The sequence below is a fragment of the Amorphotheca resinae genome (genome assembly GCF_003019875.1).
Source record: "Amorphotheca resinae ATCC 22711 unplaced genomic scaffold M430scaffold_4, whole genome shotgun sequence".
NCBI lineage: Eukaryota > Fungi > Ascomycota > Leotiomycetes > Helotiales > Amorphothecaceae > Amorphotheca > Amorphotheca resinae.
This window is the reverse complement of record NW_020194474.1, coordinates 2,034,535-2,051,590: the sequence shown is the minus strand read 5'-3', so window position 1 is coordinate 2,051,590 and position 17,056 is coordinate 2,034,535. Positions and strand designations below refer to the sequence as shown.

Genomic DNA, 17,056 nt, shown 5'->3' with positions numbered 1-17,056 from the left:
ATGTCCATCGACACAAGCAACATGAAGCGGTGTCCAGGAGAATGAATTTTCAGCAAGTTCAATGTCGGCTTTCTGGTCATTGGAACCTTCCAGCAAGATCTTGGCGCAGTCCTCATGTCCAAATCTCGCAGCAATGTGCAAGGCGGTCTCTCCAGTTGCATCTTGCCAATTAATATCGACACCGGCGTCAACAAGGAGCTTTACGATCCGAGTAAAGTTGGACTTCGTGGCAAGAGCAAGTACGGCACTTGACTTTGAGATGTTTCTTCTTATAGCCGCCTTGTTGCCATGTTGTCCCTCCCAATTTTCTCCCTTCAGGAGAGCCTGCGTGGTAAGCGGATGTCCTCCAATCACGCTGAGATGCAAGGGTGCCAAGCCCTCATTGTCTTGCCATTCCAAAGCATCAATTCCATGCTCAACATTGAATTGGCCCCAATCCTGCATATGCTTCATGACCAATTCGCAAATGGAGACGAATCCAAATTGAGCGGCGTAATGAAGTGGAAGCCGACCGTATGTGTCCTTGCTCTTCAGCGCAACACGTTGATGGGGCTCAAGGCAGTCCAGAACGTAGGCTAAAAGCTTGACGTATTCATCATCCTTGCTCAGTAACGTGGATTCTTTAAGCTTGCTAACTGCAGGGTTAATAGGGGAAGAGGTCGCCGGTGTGATATAATCCAAACTACCGGAATCCATGAACTTAACAGCGTTGGCTTCCTTATCTTCGATTTCGGAAGACTTTGTACGTCCAATAGAAATTACCAGGCGGTGAAGACAATTCCGCCCATTAATGTCATCAGCTTCGTCCAAAGACTTGATTCCTTTCAGGAAGTACTTGATGGACTGCTTCGATTTGCAAGAGATAGAGCGCTGCAGCAGATTTAGAAACAACTTCTGCCTTGCCAGATCATCAGAATCAAGATTTGCCTCCAGAAGAGTCTCCTTGAGGATGGGCACATCGTCATTTCTGATTGCTTGGTCCACTGTGTCGAGGAGGCCATGAGGAAGGTTGAAAATCGATCTCGAGGACACTCGTTTCATCGAATGAACTGAGTGAATGGATTCTGCATCATCTTTGGCCTTTGTTTCCCCCAATACCGAGAGCCAACTGTTTATTGTCTGCATGGCTTTGGAAAGAGAGACGTTGGCCGCGAAGGGTTTCGGATCCACCTTCGAAGCCAGATAACTTTGTTGGGTACGCACGTTCGGGACTTTCTTGTCCAGCTTCTTCGTGATCTTAAGAAAACCTCTGCGGTTTACCTCTCCGAACCATTGTAATTTTCTTAGCTGGCCTCTAAGGTCCAGCAGAGCTCCCATTAGTTCCTCGACATCGTGGCGATCCAATAGCTTTATGGACTCGTTTGATGTGCCATATCGGTCTTGGAGAAGTTTCAGACGCCTTGAAGCATCTGCAAACTTTTTGTTGTAGAATTCGTCGACATCTTCGAGGTTTCGATCTAATGAAAACAAGAACTCTGAGGGATGCGATTAGTTACGGACGACAGCGTGAATTCAGCACGCCATGTTACCTGTAAGATCGGCATCTTTCCCGGTCTTAGTAGTCTCAACGGCTGCCTTGATGAGCTTCTTCAGTCCTTTGTAATTGATGTATGACGAGGACCATTCCGGGACCTGATTACGGGGTAAACTGTGGTGACAATCAGTAAAGCACAGGAGAGACGAGACAGAAGGGTTTCACGAAGAGGCGATGGGCAACTTACTTGCGTCCAAATTTCATTGTTGACGTCTGGGTGCTTCAACACCTCTACCTCCTGTCCAAAACGTTTAGATGCAACCGAGCAGCATTGAGCTGCTTACTGACCCTCGAGCAATATATCCAGGTAAGGGAGAAAAGAGGAATGGCTCCAGCACAGGGTGGGCTACGAAGGAAGAAACGGGATGCTGCTTCGTTTTTTGAATGATAACTGTCCCAAAACCAGAGCCATTCAGGCCAGTTTTATGCCGGGGCCTGCTTCGGTATCGTAATCCGCCGTTTAGATTTTAGGGCTGATAAAGTCAGTTCCTGCGCACGTTCATCGATTGCTGAAACCAAGTGACTGAAATAATGTCGAGGAAAGTTGTCGGTCGAACTTTATCAAAGACTCATGATATCGAAGAAGCCATCCGCGTGGAGTCAGACTTTGCTTCGATTCGTCGATTCTGCTTCTGCCGGCCTTTTAAGCCCGGCTCACCGCCTTTATGGCGGATATTAATAGCCGCTAGGGGGGGTCTCAGTAGCGAGATGATTGATACCTTTACCTTGGCCTTCTGCAGCTGATATGGACGATCTTACTAAGAGGACCTCTGTAGTTGTTGTAGTCTCACGGCAGTATCCTCTCGGATATGATTACAAGAATGGGAAGCAAGAAGCGCTTCTGCTGCTGCCTTTAAAGATCCAGCTATTGTGGCGTCTGGATGTGGCGTTTAAATGCTAAAGACCTGATGGAAGGCGAGTTCCACTGGATCAGGTGACGTTGCCTGATCGACGGCCCTTCAATCGTCGGTCTCGCTTACTCCGTACCTTGCCTAAGATACAACTAATCCATAGGGACGGGCCATTACGCCCCGCATGGCAGAGACATCTCGCTGATAGCATATACAGAGAGTATAGGCTGGGGACCCGTGTATACAACCGCCGACATGGCTGGCATCCCGTCTGCATGTGACGTGCTGGTTGCTGGTCAACGATGCTTCTGTCATCCATCCATCAAGTTTTGTCAATGATCAATGACATGTGGCAACAATCGGGGCCATGTTCCCAGGCGGTCGGGTTAGAGCAGGTGGACGGTAAGCTAGGTCTTGCTTCCGCTCATCTGCACTGCAACCTTTCTCCCCGCCTTTGTCCCTCACAGTCACACCTCCAATGCAGGACAGGTGCCGGGAGATCTACCCAAGCATCAAGAACTCTTGGAAGGTCCAAGGATTTGTTATCCTATCGTTGCATCGCAGCTTCGTGCCACTTGTTCTTCTCCGTAGGGTTCGCTGTTGCCCCGCGGGAATCGCCAAGTCTTCCAAGGCCTTGAACCGTCCCGAGAAACATCAACAATGGCCGCTGTGACATTCCCGGCGACTCAGGCCTACATGACTGATGTTAGTCAGCTGTTCTCGAAGTAAGTGCACTTGTTTTACCCATTTTCAAAACATAAAAGTGTGGGGTATCATTGGAAAAGCAACACTGTCCGTTCTCATTACCAACTTCCACCTCGGCCTCGCCCCCTGCCTCTCCCACGTCCCCCCCTGCCGCCGCCACGCCCTCTGCCTCTTCCACCAAACACCCTTTCCTGGGCTGGGGCTGGTCCATTTTTCATCCTATCTTCTCTCTCTGCATCTGTGGCGAAGAACTTATTCTCGATCCCAACTAGATCACAAAACTGTTGCATCTGGGGATTGTTGTATTCCCTCGGCCCCTCATTTATGATTTCTGGCATCCCAGTATAGAATGGCGGGGCTGTGATTTCAAAGTTCTCTGGGATCTCCAATTTTCCTTCCTTCACGATATGCTCATTAACCCATTCCTCTTCTTTCTCAATAAGGGCACGGTAGTGTTCCTCTCCAAGATCTTCCGGTAATCTGGCATTTTTGTCTCCAAGGACAAGATCAGAAGCGAAAACTCTGGTTATGGCAAGCCATTCGGGATCGTATTCAAACTTGGGCTTCGCTGGAAGATGTGAGGATGGTGAACGGGAAACCGTTGGCGCGTTGTGGTTGGCAAGGGCTTGCACCTCGAGGAGCTGGAGAAATTTACGACCAGGCAGACACTTGTCCAAGGCCAAGAATCGTACGACCTTATTCTTGATATCGGGAGGTGGCGGCTGACCGGGCTGTTGCTGTTTTCGAGATACAGGGCGCGAAAATGCCGCCGGCAGTTGGTTGCGAAGATCAGAAGGTACCGAAGAGGTAGCTGGTGGAGGCGTGATCTTAACACCCCCGTCATCCAGGCTGATCTCATCTTTGTTTTTGTTTTCAATGGATGGTACCCCGTTCTTTGCCGTATGCTGTGTTGTTGGAGCATCGCTGTCATCGTCCATATCAAGGTCGATCTCATCAGCATTATGGGCAATTGCTGCAGTATCAGCGTTAACAGGAACGACATTATCGTTTGTTGATGCGGTAGGAGCATGTATAGGAACGTCCTGTAATTCGGGTACTTCGTCATAGGTCTTCACCGCTGAGAACTTGCAATGCATATGAGCAGAAAACCAATATGGTGGTCGAAGGCGATCCATAACATATGTTGCCGCGAGATTTCCCAGTGTGCCATCCCTAGATTCTTGCTCAAAGTCTGGCTTCATACGAAATAAAGCTCTCTCATTCCCGTCTTTCTCAATTGCTCTCGGCCAATCGTGGCTGATCCCAATGTCGACCTGTGTTCGCAACTGGAGCAATTTCCTAGTATCTATCTCTCGAACATGATAGATGGACTTTACATCGTCCTGGCTGTATGGTAGACGCTCGTAGTGGGGCTTCTTGAAATTGTATCCCTTCCAGATTCCAGACATACCAGCTATTCGTAATCCACCCAGTCGGATCACGTTCGCGGCTCCCATATAGTAGATATTTGGTGCAACCCATCCTCCATAGTAGAGCTCCCAAAGATGATTGCTCGCCTCGTGATTTCCTCCAACGAATATTGTAAGGTACGGCGCTTTCTTAATACCACTGTAGTAGGAGTGAAAGTCGCCGATGGCTCGGTATTTGACAGGGCAAGACATTACAGTCAGGTCGGAAGCATTTCGAACTGCCTAATATTATCAGTACAGTCTTTCTTCTGTTGGGTCTTGATGATATGAAGAGATCATACCTGAAAGTCACCACCGATAATCAGTAAATCCACTCCATCCCAGCCGCGAACCTCACAAGCCTTCTGCACCGAGGAGTATATTGCATCTAGTGTGCCGTGGCCCTAATGATCCAGGTCAGAGATACTTCAAAAAGGTTCAAATCATCATAAACAGTCAATGGAGACTCACGCATCCTTCCACGGCAATTCGCAAGCCTTGTGCTTCTTGTAATGAGGGGTCCATGACGAGCCACTGATGGTTCTTCTCAGAAAAATCGGACTCTTCAAAATGCCTCCATCAGGCCTTTTAAATTGGGATAACAACAGTTCCTGGTGCAAGAACCGGTTTGTCGAGGGCCTATTACTGTAGTGATTGGCGGCCTTTATTGAGAGATACAGTAGAAAAGTCGGAGCTTCAAGCCTCGCTTCGCAAAACTTAGACTCAATTTGCACTACTCTGTTCACACATACAATCCGACACCTAATCAAACATCTCGAGCACCGAACCTCGGAATAACACAATGGAGTCTTCAGAATTATCCGCGCGTCTCCGGTTTTTGAACGACTCCGCGCATCTCCTTGCGACGACCACTCCCGCGACCTCGAAATATCTGATGTCGCGATATCACTCTCTTATGTTTGAACGCGAGCTCGAACAATCGGATGCCCAGAGACGGAGAGCTTGCGGCGCATGTGGGACAATCATGATTTTAGGTTGGGAAGCTACACTACAGATGGAGAGTCGGCGACCTCGTCGAAAGAATAGCAGTCAGAAGAGGGATGTGCAGACTCCAAGCAAAGCTATCGTGTACAAATGCGAATCCTGCAGCAGAATAACTCGTTTCAATACTCCTCCACCAGCACCACGGCGTAAGATAGGATCGTCGCGCACAAAGTCTTCTTTAGGCACAGGAGTTCCAACCCCATCACAAGCAAAAGAAGCCAATCCAAATACAGGTGTCGCTCCTTCGACAAACTCGAGCAGCAGGAAGAGGGCAAAGACAAGGAAACAAAGTGGTCTAGAAGCTATTCTGGCAAGGAAGAAAGCTTCTGAAGCCAGTACGTCTGGCTTTGGGCTTGACTTAATGGACTTTATGAAGAAAGCGTAAGACATGGATAGAAAGGGGTTACTGGAGAGGTATGAAGCTCCACGGAGTCGCTACATCGAACCATAGCATATAGCTTCCATTTTGATGGAAGTTTGACCCTCCGAGAAGACTTGCGGCCGAAGATGCTGCGGACAGGGAACAGACAGGTAAGATAAATATTCCGTAACTGAACTTTTGTACTGATCTCAGCAGTACACCTGTACTGGGCATGTTCACAGTTTTTATCTGTGTTCTGTACTTTGGCATCTATTTTATCATCGGGATACCCAGGGCAATTTGCTTCAGGTTGCAAAGGCCACCCACACATGAAGTACAATTATTTAAGCCCATATAAGGCAGGATCGATGGTCTTATGATACAGCAGCAGACAGCCAATATCGTCATAAATACCAGCCTGAAGGGAAATTCATTTGGCAGAACATAATTTACACTTTCGGCTCCTCTCTCAGCCTCGCGCTAGTGGTCATCAGCCTTATGCGAAAAGATTTTATGTTGCCCTGTATAAGGTAAAATACCCCGCCACAACATCCCACTTCGTCGCTTCAAAAGATCGCCAACAACAACAAAATGACGAATCCTTCCGAAGAAGAATTTAAGCCGGATGGCGCTGCCTTCGACGACTACTTTGAAAGTCTAGGTAAGAAGGCAGAACACCTTACGATCAACGAACAGAATGGGACACAAATCGCCACCAACGGCGCGCCTGCCCAACCAGCCGAAGAAGATCAAAAAGTCGTGGATGAAATAGAGTCTCTTTGTATGAACTGTCGTGAAAATGTAAGTCACTCTTCGTCTATTATTGGCAATTCCTACTAAGCAAATTTTAGGGAATTACACGTTTACTACTCACTCGAATACCCTACTTTCGCGAGATCATCATCATGTCATTCTTCTGTCCACACTGCAACTTCAAGAACTCCGAGATCCAGTCTGCTGGCGAGATCCAGCAGAAGGGCGCTAGATACGAACTGCGTCTGACGGCTCCTACGGACTTCGCGCGACAAGTTGTCAAGTCCGATACCTGCGTCGTGAAATTTATCGAGTTGGACATCGAGGTCCCAGCTGGACGAGGACAGTTGACGAATGTCGAGGGTCTACTCAGCATGATACTTGAAGACCTCGAGCTTCAACAGCCCCAGCGAAAAGAACAGATACCGGAGGTCTGGGCCAAGATCGAGGAAATTATTGCGAAAGGACGGAAGATGATTGCTGGAGAGAGCTTCCCTTTCCGAGTGTCCCTCGATGACCCGGCAGGCAATTCATGGATAGAGCCAGATCAAAAGGATGGTGTAGGGAAGTTGTTGAAGACCGAGTATGCGCGGACGGCGGAGCAAAATGAAGCCCTGGGGTTGGGTAGCGGCGAAGAGGAAGCAGCAAATGCAGCAGTACAACCGAATGCAGCAAGCCTTGAGGACGATGAGATTATCCCCAACGAAGTGTACTCCTTCCCGGCCACATGTCCCGGCTGCAACCGACATTGCGTAACCCATATGAAGATGGTCGAGATCCCGCATTTCAAGCAAGTCGTCATCATGAGCACCGTATGCGAACACTGCGGCTACCGCTCCAACGAAGTCAAGACTGGTGGCGAAGTGCCCGAAAAGGGGAAGATGATCACACTCAAAGTTGAAGGGGCCGTTGATCTTGCAAGAGATATCCTGAAATCCGAATCCTGCGCTCTCGAGTGCCCAGAGCTGAAACTTTCAGTCACTCCCGGCACGCTTGGAGGCAGGTTCACTACGGTTGAGGGTCTACTCACCCAAGTCCGGGACGATCTGCACCAACAAGTTTTCGATGTTGGAGATGAGTCTGGTGGTGATTCTTTACCTTCGGAGGCTAAGGAGAATTGGAAGGCGTTCTTTGATGGCATTGATGCGGCTATCAAAGGGGAGCGGAAGTTTACTGTTATCTTGAAGGATCCTCTGGCTAGTAGTTACGTGCAGAATCTGTGTCTGCCAGACGATGATCCGCAGATCCAGACAGAGGACTACGAGAGAACGGCAGAGGAGGAAGAAGACCTGGGACTGGCTGATATGAAGGTTGAGGGGTATGAGGATGAAGTTGGAAATGAGAAGAAGCGGTTAGAGGCCGAGAAGGCCGCCGAAGAGAATAACGATTGATGGTCTTTCTCCTACAACTAAGAAGAATTATATTTAGCGCTCAATTGACATCAATGTCGAACGTTCTCAGAGTAGTCTTCTGCATGGCATTCATTGAGTATACTAATCATGACACTGAACCGTTGCTTATACTCTTCAACGACCTCTTTTTTGTGGTCTCTCCAATGAACACATTGGATTCAAGAAGCCCTCCTGTTATAATGCTTTAAAAAATCCTAGCAGCGTCGACCGATAAGTAGTTTTCCATGTTCTTACCTAGACAAGAGATTCTTTTTCAAGGCTCCCTTGCCAGAGATCTTAAGCCGTATCGCAGCCGCGATTAAAAGTACACAAGTCTATTGAAATGACAAAGTCACTTACCACTCTGTTGCCGAATGACAAAGAACCACGGTACGTTAGCAGAGGTAGCTGATGCCTTCGTGGCGGTACACATACGTACTGAACCTACCTTATCTAGGTATGTTTATTGGTTATGCACATTTGATTTCTCACTTCCGTTCACATCATGTAGTCATTTCTCAGGCAATGTATTTTTATCTCCCTGATAGCTATTATTAGAGAATAGAGCTCATAAGACCGATAATCCAGGTCTGCGTGTCAACATGGAGGCTAACCATGCCTGTGTGTCCTTGAAATTAAAGAGTTTTCCCCGACACCCAGGCGCCAATAAAAACAACAGGATATGAAATGCGATAGCCAAAGCGATACAATACACAGCCCTTCTACATTAAAAAGGAAACCAGGCGAACGACCAGCCATAGGAGTTTGATAAACCGTAAAACCCAGTAGGAGATGAATGTATGCGAATCTAGACATGTGCTGTCATCGGATAAAACAGGCGGAAGTCGGTAATGTGAATCAGAAGAATGACGGCTTTGTCAAGACCCTGTACTCAACGTAATCCTCTCCGTCAATATTTAATATCTGAGGCGAACTGACAAGCTTGCCCTGGAATGGGCCATTCTGCTTTCGTTCGTACTTGATGCCGTTGTGGTACTTGACCTCGCCACTAGGAGCGACAGGCGGGACGGTGGCTGCTTGCTGGGCTACCCAGACCTTGTTTAGCTTTTTAATGTTATTTCTGAGCTCCTGTTGTGCAGCTTCTTGGACAACAGCCTCGGCCATGGCGACCTCCTTTCTGGTCTTCTCAAGTTGTTTTTCTCGAGTTTCAGCCTTCTCCTTCCTGACTCTCTCGACTGTTGTATCAGCTTCCGCTTGTTGCCTAGCCAATGCTCTGGCGCTATGCCTAACTTCCTGCTCAGGGCTGGGCCGCTTATGTTCAACACCGTTGTTGAGCGCCTCGGAAGCAACAAACGCTTTTGCCTCTCTAATGGCTCTTGCCTCGTTTGCCTTTCGATCCTTCTCTGATTCTTTGTTCTCAAGATCCCGTTGGCGGATTCGGACGTATTCTTTGATTTCTGGTCGCGTCATCCCCTGTAATTGTGGTTCAAACACGACTTTGTCATAATGGAGCCACAAAGCACCGGCACCCACTGGAAAATTGCCATCCACATAGCGTCCATCTCTCGTAATTCTCTGAACTTTGACTCGAAAACAGTCGCTTCCCCCGACAACACCGTATACTGCATGCTTATCCTCCACCCGAGGTTCGGAGGAGTCTGCCCAGTAGCCAAGAAGAACTCCATTAGGCTTGCCATCATTGGAAGGAGAAGATTTTGGAGTCGGAATGTTGGTGGCATTGACAGCTTTAAAGCTTGGCGTATTATTCAAGGACTGCCGGGGAAGTGAGTGCCGATTTTGGCCTGATGAACGACTGGCTGAGGGGCGTTGCACAATAGCTTTAGTCACTGGAGTTCCGTTTTCCTGAGAGGCCACAATTGCTTGCGCTCGCAAGACAGCCTTCATATCAGCCTCTTGTCGCTCCTCTTCGGTTTCTTCTGGCCTGGCTTCCGATCGGATCCTCACGTATTCTTTGATTGCCGTAGGACTGAGCTGCGCAAGATGAGGGTCGAAGATAATTCTAGGAAACGTAACCCAGCATCCCCCAGCTCCCACAGGAACATTGCCAATAACCTCTTGTCCTCTGCGATTCATTCCGTAGATCCTGGTTCGGAGTCTATCGTGAATGTCGATAAAGCCATAAATGACATGCTTGTCTGCATCATTAGGTTGATCCGAGTCGCGCCAAACACCGAGAATTACACCTCGAATCTTCGGGGATTGCTTTACACGCTTGAGGGAGGGTTCGTCATATGGGCTGCCTCGGAGCTTGTCATCCACGTTGTAATTGACGGATGCACGCTTGCGCTTTGAAACAGATGAGATGACGTCCTCATCTTCGTATTCATCATGTCCGTTCTCGACTAAGAGATCCGAGGCATCCATGGCATCATCCAGCGAGGGGGTTTCGACAACTATGCCGGCCTGTGGATTTAATAGTTAGAGTTGCCATTATTGAGAGTAGGAAGATTGTAAGACTAGGCTCACGAGCGACAATTAATTGGCAGGTGTATGAAGACACTTACATCTGTGGACGTGGCTCCAAGCCAATTGCCGTTCGTTTCATGGAGGGGTGTGTTTCTGGGAGGAGTCCTGCGGGAGTCATTTTAGTGAATAGGTTCCCATACTTGGGTATTGGGTAACCGAGAGACAAAAGGAAAGAGGCTAAGCGTTAAACGTGGCAGATTGGGTGTCGCGATCAAGAACCATTACCACGCAACCTCAAGAAGAACACGAAAGAAAAAGATAAAAATAAATAAGGGAAAAGAGGAAAGCTCGCGATGGCTTTGAAATCTACATAGCCGCAATAGGATGACTGATCGAAATAGCAACAAAACAGGTTGTGTGGTCGCTTACGGTTTTGCTGATCACTGAATCGCTATGCAAGGGGCGCAGTGCCGTACAAAATAATGCCTCTAACACGCCTCAACGCGGGAAAAGCGCGACGTAATTGACAAAAGCTCAAAGGTATGGAGGGAGCAAATCGAGACAAGATTCCGCTTGGAATAATTGTGGAAGAGAAGGACTAATGGTTGATGGCTAAAGAGCGAGTAGACGCCAGGTTGACAATTTACAAAGCAACACAAAAGAGAAAGTCGTGGCTTGATTTTACTGACCTTGTCGGGGTGGGTGCGCGTGGAGAGTCAAGTCCCATCGAGTCAGTGCTCCCACTTGTCAAGGATCCGGAACTGGAAGAGAGCGGTTGCTCCATTACTTTAGCGGCGCGCAAGACACTTGGAAAACAAAAGACGGAGGGAGTTGCGGTGAGAAAGATGGAATAATAAGAGGGGAAGTGGAAGTGGAAGTGGAAGTGAAGGTTGACGAGCACCGAGACGAAGAGAGAAGAGAAAATAGAGGGAAGCGAGACATCGAAACAATCAAAAAGTGCGCTAGCCTGATTACGTTACCTACACTCCCTATCGAGTGCGTGTGCGTGTGTGAGGGATGTGAAGGGTGATATGAGTTGTCGCTATTGATTGAGGTTCCAAGCGTAGCCATCCTTCCAACCGGCAAATTTCCATTGGGTCGGCACTACGAGCCTTTAATACGGCATGTTCTATCTTTGTTTGCGATGGTGCAGCTAACCGGCGGCACGCCCTCGTTGAACGACGAACCGCTCCTTGCCCAACCCCAAGCGCTTTGAACTTTGTCATTATGTAGCCTTAATTTTACAACCCAAACCCAGCCCAACCAAGCCCAGCCAAGTACCTCTATTTTCCACCTCTGCCTTTACCTCTGCCTCTTCCACGTCCATTGCCACGGGCTGATGCACCACCTCGCTTTGCGCCTTGGCCGCTGCCATGATCAAATCTCTCGTACATCTTCTCTTCTCCAAAAGCGGCTTCGCTTAAATGTAGATAGCTGATAATGCCTTGATCAACCACGGCTAAAACCACATTTCGCCAACCGTGTTGCAGTCTTTGATAAGTCTTGTGAGGGCCTTGTATTTTTGGATCAACTGGCGGATCCCATCGTGTATTTTCCAATAACGAGGCCATCTGGGTAAGCGTCGGAATAGTACTGAAACGAGCATCTGTCACCGCCATTCGGAAGTCGGGCAGTCCAGGGTTGCTCTTTGCGAATGTGGGAATTCTCGTGGCCTTCCACAGGTCAAAGACAACACGATATGGAAATTCGGGGGGTGGCAAGAGGCTATTCGGAGTTGGTGACGGTTTGTGCCTTGGAATAATCGCGATTTGCCGGTAGATTGAATTGTATGATCGGTACATACCAGGCTTCAGCAGTGGCCCAAATGGAGGATGGCTGACTTCTTCCTCGCCAAATAGTCTTCCAAAAAGCCAAGTAAAGATGCTCGTTGATCCTGTCGGGGCATCTTGATCAGGTCTCAAAACAGGAGCCTTTGGATCCCACTCGGGTGCCCTCAAAACCACATACCCCGTCCTTTTGAGATTGGCATAGACAGTGTATCTCTCTAAACTGACTTTCCCTTTTTCGCTATCATCTCCTATGAGCATAGCATAGGCAGCCTGAAGACTCATCGGGACTCCTTCGTCCTTCTCTTCCTGAGCATCTTGATCTTTTGGCTTGCTATCGCTTTCTTCTTCATCAATCCTTCCCTTGAAAGATGACGGGGACGGCCACCACAAGTCCAAATTTCCTCGCTCAACCAGGTATAGCGCCTCTTCTGGCAATAACCACAAACTTGTTTGCCTCTTTCCCAATGTCGTCTTCCCCATGGTTCTGAAGTGTGGTCCTTTTGCTGACTCCACCACAACGACGTGGTCATCGTCTAAGCCTTTTCTCCATTCCTCGGGCACGACCTCGTCTCGACTCAACCCCTCCACCCCGTAATAATACCCTCTGACATGTATCCTCGGTGTATGTATCCTCGTGTAATCTAAAGCATCATGCATAGCTTGTCTGCTAGCGTTCAAGAGATCATCTTGATGTCTTGTGCCATGGCGTTCGAAGTCCTTCTCTCCACGTTTTGGGAGTTGGTGACCAGTCTTGGAGGTCAACGATGCCAAGAGGAGGAAGTCTTGTGTCTCGTCGCTAGGATCATGGTCTTCGTCAATATTTGTACGGGGATTGATTGGCGGGTCTTCGTCAATGTCTGCCATCTTGAATATTCGCCGGTGGTGGGTAAGGTAGATGACTGCCACCCCGCTTCAACTTTTCTGACTCCGGTCCAGCCTTGCGCATCAGGCTTGTTAGGGGCCTCGGCTATGCTAGCGGCACAAGTTCGTTCTTCATTCGTCTAGCAACGTATAGTTTCAAATAATACGCGTTATCCCACCTGATTGGGAGTCTGGCCGAGTGGTTAAGGCGCTGTGTTTAGGTAGTCCGCAAGGAAACCTGAAACGATCCGCAGTGGGAAACCGCGCAGGTTCGAATCCTGCGGCTCTCAACATTCTTTTTGCACTTCTTTTTGCTTGCCCAAACTACCTAGTTAGGCATCGTACCTTAAGATACCTAGCTGGGTATCTCACAACAAAGTTGTGTCGGGAGTCTGGCCGAGTGGTTAAGGCGCTGTGTTTAGGTACTCTGAAAAGAAACCTGTAACGTCCGCAGTGGGAAACCGCGCAGGTTCGAATCCTGCGGCTCTCATCATTTTTACTCTTTTTGCCGCTTTGAACTAATGAGTTTCTCAAGGTACTCATCAATTATTTACTTGCAGTTACAGTAGTGTAGTTGATATAGGCTTCAACTATCGTTTGTACTGTACAATGGTTTTCAGGGGGGGCTTTTACCTCTTGAACAGTTGGGAGTAGCTCGAGGTTGGTTTATATCTTACTTCTACGAGCAATACAATCGTACTAGTAAACAAGAGCTTGTTCTTGATTATTACAACTAACACGACACTCATATAGAAATGATAGCATCTCTTGCTTGTCGTTTTCTTTTCGTCTCTCGTCCTCATCGTGAATACATCCGAATATGTACTTATCCCCTATCCAATCTCCTATATGTTTCATCATATCCATTCAACCTGAACAAATCTTTTATAATTCCAGTTTCTCTTCCGTCTATTCTGCTTGCTGTTTGTTATTCCTTTGTCCCGGTCTTCAAACCTGGTCTATCCTCACTCTCTGTCCTACTTTTTTCTCTCATTCATCAATGTAATAGAGCCGCTAGAGCGAAGGTCTATGTATCTTCCTATCCAGCTCTATTGAGGGGAGGAACATTAACGCAATATGCTACTGGGATTCACTGCAACCTGTTAGGTTTGTATAATGCCATAACCTAACTCTGCTGTAAATACTCGGGGGAAGAAAGAGGGGGGGGGGGGGGGGTTCCCAGATCGCAATACTTGTACAGTATATAGAGGTTGATAAGACTCTACCATATTCAAAAAATATCAACAGTCGACAGTATCCAGGTAAGTCTGTATCTGTGGTTTTTATGTTCATTGACTACGTCGTATATATGCGCCTATCTCACGGCCACATCCTATCACATAGGTAGACGTGAAGAACGCCAATCATATGCAGTGTGTCTCCTAGCTCGAGAAATCCACGCCAAGATAGGCTCGATGGCCTCCTGCCTGAACGCCAAGACCCTCAGTTTACCTCCCTCGAGGTAATCGAATCTCGAAAAAAATTGCACAACGTTGTAAGGTCTCCTCGAGACATCCCCAAGCGTTCCCGGGCTATCTACCATCCATATTCCCACAGAGCACACCGCTAAATACACAAGAGGAATGGCGTTCACTCGATCACCATCTTCCTTTGCCCTCCAACCATTGTCCACCCCAATGCTCGAAGAGCGTCTTTGTCGTTCGCTCGGATTATCGTACAAGCCGGTAGCATCGGGTTCTTCGGGTCGACTTGAGAAGCTTCCTTGGCTGCGAGCTCAATTGCATCCATCTCCTCCTTGCAATCCTGTTGATCAAGCGGGCAAACTACTATCGGCTGCCTCAATAATATGTCCCTGGAACCTGACATATGTGCCTAAAACCGTTAGCTATCTTCTGCTAGTTTGTGAGGCAGATAGTACCTTTATCACTAAGAAGAATTCAATCCTATAAAGGGTTCCAGTCGTGGTGAACGAATTGACCGAGTACATGGGGAAAGCAGACTTCCCTCGACGGATGATGCCTTCCGAATCTCGCAATTCCTTCGAAGGAAACACCAGGCCAAGATTTGTGAAATATCCAGCTTCTGGCATCTTGACACCGATGGCTTGTGTATGCTTGGCAATTCTGTTGACTTTCTTCGTCGGCTCGTCACCCTCCGGATTGTACGTTATCTCCTCTTCTATTCCAATAGTGATTTTCTGGATCACAACCTTCTTCGCCTTGTTTATCCAATCCGGGTTGGGCGATAATTTTATGTAGACACTCACAGGATCCAGTGGACCGTATGACCACCGCGGTAATGATATACCCAAAGTCACCAGGTGATCTGCTGTTTTCTCCGCAGCTTCAGGACGATTGTACATGCCAAAAGTCGACAACGTATCGTATCTTTGTATCGGCACGGGAAACGCGAATTTCTTTTGTTCTTGCCCTTGCTGGACCGTGACCACAAGCTCGTAGAACGTCTCGGCCGTCCTACTGGGAAGCTGTAAGGATGCTGGAGGTATTCGCCTATTGCTCTCTTCTCCCCCTTTGCCAAACGGTATGAACAGTACGAATGGCAGATCCATCAAAACTACGCTCTCGGATTCTTTCCCAGGCGGACACCTAAACAACAGCAATTCCTTCCCCACAACATCTGTCGTTTCTCGTCGAGGTGTACCCAGATGCTTCTTCGCAATTGATTCCGCAGATGGATGAATTGTTTCTCGTCTTTGTAAACATATTCGGACTAAAGATATCGAAACAGGGGCAGAGATACCAGTGAGGGGTCTGATCTCTACTTTTCCCTCTATCCGAGGCTGGCAAGAAACAATGTCAGCAGACTGCCTACGCAGAGCTGCGCCAATGTACTTACCAAGGTCGCTGATATGCCTGGATAACCCACAAGAAAGTTACTGTTGGGCGGCCCCGAGACTCTCACGAACGCAGCCATGTTGTCTCGGGCTCACTCTGGCCCTCCCGCTCGGTTTGCGCCAAGATGACAGCGGTGTCAACAGACAGTATGATATGATCGCGATGTGGAAATCACATGGAGTAATAAATCCGTCCGGAAGCGCGGCAGGTCTGAGAAAGTGTTGTCGGAAGAGCTGGTTGTTACCATATAAGCAAGGCTCAGGTCTGGTGATAGCTGGAGCGTAGGGGTTGCTATGAGCGAGATGGTTGAAGCCCGATGATAGTCGATTGGTTGTTCAGTAGGAAATGCAAAATACAAAGAGATCCAAGTGTTTTTGGGAATTTCCTCGGTTCATAAGGAGCATAACAGAGGCCATATCCAGCACTCAGGTTGTCCCGAGAGACCTCTCTCAGGTCGCTTATGGTAGAGACTAGATGATGCTCTCGAGTCAGTCGAGTAGGAGCATTCCCGTTCCTAGCGGCCGCTTATGTACAGCCGCGCCGTTGTCACAACGCTTCTCAATTTTTCGAAGTTACAGCCCTACGGAAATGATATCTGACTACAGACGACGATGCTAAAGGCGCTTGTCGCATTCCATCATGTCGGTGACTCTACACACTACCCTCGGTGATATCAAGATCGAAGTGTTCTGCGAGAGTGTCCCAAAGACTGCAGAGGTAAACAGGCTGCCCGGGCTTCTCTTGACGCAAATCAAAGCTAACAACTGCACAACAGAACTTTCTTGCTCTCTGCGCATCCGGCTACTACAATGGCTCTCTCTTCCACAGACTCATACCTCATTTCATGATCCAGACTGGTGCGCCTCCATCACAGCCAAAAGGGGGTACATCGATATGGGGGGAGCCCTTTGAAGACGAGATCCGACCCGCGCTGCGGCATAATGCTCGAGGGATTGTGAGTATGGCAAATAAAGGACCAGCAACAAACGGTAGTCAATTCTTCATCTGCTTCGATAAGGCACCGCATCTGGATGGCAAGAATACTGTCTTTGGTCACGTTATCGGGGACGACGGCATGACGACATTATCGAAGATGGAGGAAATTGAGGTGGATAAAAAGAACCGACCAAAGCAGGAGATCAAGATCGAAAGTATTACAATTCATGCGAATCCCTTGGCGGGCTGAATTATC

At 48.3% G+C, this 17,056-nt stretch overlaps 7 protein-coding genes across 7 annotated transcripts; 3 read left to right on the top strand and 4 right to left on the bottom strand.

Annotated features, from left to right (window-relative positions):
* Positions 1 to 2,820: 2,820 nt before the first annotated feature.
* Positions 2,821 to 5,078, bottom strand: M430DRAFT_119132 (hypothetical protein). Its single transcript, XM_024861733.1, has 3 exons — positions 4,971 to 5,078; positions 4,802 to 4,903; positions 2,821 to 4,742 (listed from the first exon to the last, which is right to left on the bottom strand). The coding sequence occupies exons 1-3, from the start codon at positions 5,022 to 5,024 to the stop codon at positions 3,189 to 3,191; spliced, it is 1,710 nt and encodes a 569-aa protein (XP_024722684.1). The 5' UTR covers positions 5,025 to 5,078; the 3' UTR covers positions 2,821 to 3,188.
* A 223-nt stretch (positions 5,079 to 5,301) lies between these two features.
* M430DRAFT_18076 (hypothetical protein) lies at positions 5,302 to 5,889 on the top strand (the record flags this gene model as incomplete). The annotated part of the gene is made up of 1 exon (XM_024863789.1): positions 5,302 to 5,889. One exon carries the CDS (start codon positions 5,302 to 5,304, stop codon positions 5,887 to 5,889), a length of 588 nt encoding a protein of 195 aa, XP_024722683.1.
* Positions 5,890 to 6,424: 535 nt separating this feature from the next.
* M430DRAFT_137861 (hypothetical protein) lies at positions 6,425 to 8,009 on the top strand (the record flags this gene model as incomplete). Its single annotated transcript, XM_024862535.1, has 2 exons — positions 6,425 to 6,666; positions 6,717 to 8,009. The coding sequence occupies exons 1-2, from the start codon at positions 6,457 to 6,459 to the stop codon at positions 8,007 to 8,009; spliced, it is 1,503 nt and encodes a 500-aa protein (XP_024722682.1). The 5' UTR covers positions 6,425 to 6,456.
* Positions 8,010 to 8,867: 858 nt separating this feature from the next.
* On the bottom strand, positions 8,868 to 11,181 carry M430DRAFT_26998 (hypothetical protein; the record flags this gene model as incomplete). Its single annotated transcript, XM_024865494.1, has 3 exons — positions 8,868 to 10,394; positions 10,496 to 10,562; positions 11,087 to 11,181. 3 exons carry the CDS (start codon positions 11,179 to 11,181, stop codon positions 8,868 to 8,870), a joined length of 1,689 nt encoding a protein of 562 aa, XP_024722681.1.
* Positions 11,182 to 11,421: 240 nt separating this feature from the next.
* M430DRAFT_57823 (hypothetical protein) lies at positions 11,422 to 13,089 on the bottom strand. The gene has a single exon (XM_024868694.1). The coding sequence runs from the start codon at positions 13,049 to 13,051 to the stop codon at positions 11,681 to 11,683; it is 1,371 nt and encodes a 456-aa protein (XP_024722680.1). The 5' UTR covers positions 13,052 to 13,089; the 3' UTR covers positions 11,422 to 11,680.
* A 1,218-nt stretch (positions 13,090 to 14,307) lies between these two features.
* On the bottom strand, positions 14,308 to 16,313 carry M430DRAFT_137857 (hypothetical protein). The gene is made up of 3 exons (XM_024862534.1): positions 15,866 to 16,313; positions 14,928 to 15,809; positions 14,308 to 14,881 (listed from the first exon to the last, which is right to left on the bottom strand). Exons 1-3 carry the CDS (start codon positions 15,941 to 15,943, stop codon positions 14,639 to 14,641), a joined length of 1,203 nt encoding a protein of 400 aa, XP_024722679.1. The 5' UTR covers positions 15,944 to 16,313; the 3' UTR covers positions 14,308 to 14,638.
* Positions 16,314 to 16,503: 190 nt separating this feature from the next.
* Positions 16,504 to 17,050, top strand: M430DRAFT_26995 (hypothetical protein; the record flags this gene model as incomplete). The annotated part of the gene is made up of 2 exons (XM_024865493.1): positions 16,504 to 16,581; positions 16,640 to 17,050. The coding sequence occupies 2 exons, from the start codon at positions 16,504 to 16,506 to the stop codon at positions 17,048 to 17,050; spliced, it is 489 nt and encodes a 162-aa protein (XP_024722678.1).
* Between the last annotated feature and the right edge of the window lie 6 nt (positions 17,051 to 17,056).

Coding starts and splice junctions, on each gene's coding strand:
- M430DRAFT_137857 (XM_024862534.1), bottom strand. CDS start 15,943: ATGGCTGCGTTCGTGAGAGTCTCGGGGCCGCCCAACAGTAACTTTCTT. Junction 15,810..15,865: donor CAGGCATATCAGCGACCTTG/GTAAGTACATTG, acceptor GTTTCTTGCCAG/CCTCGGATAGAGGGAAAAGT. Junction 14,882..14,927: donor AATTCTTCTTAGTGATAAAG/GTACTATCTGCC, acceptor TAACGGTTTTAG/GCACATATGTCAGGTTCCAG.
- M430DRAFT_57823 (XM_024868694.1), bottom strand. CDS start 13,051: ATGGCAGACATTGACGAAGACCCGCCAATCAATCCCCGTACAAATATT.
- M430DRAFT_119132 (XM_024861733.1), bottom strand. CDS start 5,024: ATGGACCCCTCATTACAAGAAGCACAAGGCTTGCGAATTGCCGTGGAA. Junction 4,904..4,970: donor GAATTGCCGTGGAAGGATGC/GTGAGTCTCCAT, acceptor CTGGATCATTAG/GGCCACGGCACACTAGATGC. Junction 4,743..4,801: donor TTATCGGTGGTGACTTTCAG/GTATGATCTCTT, acceptor TGATAATATTAG/GCAGTTCGAAATGCTTCCGA.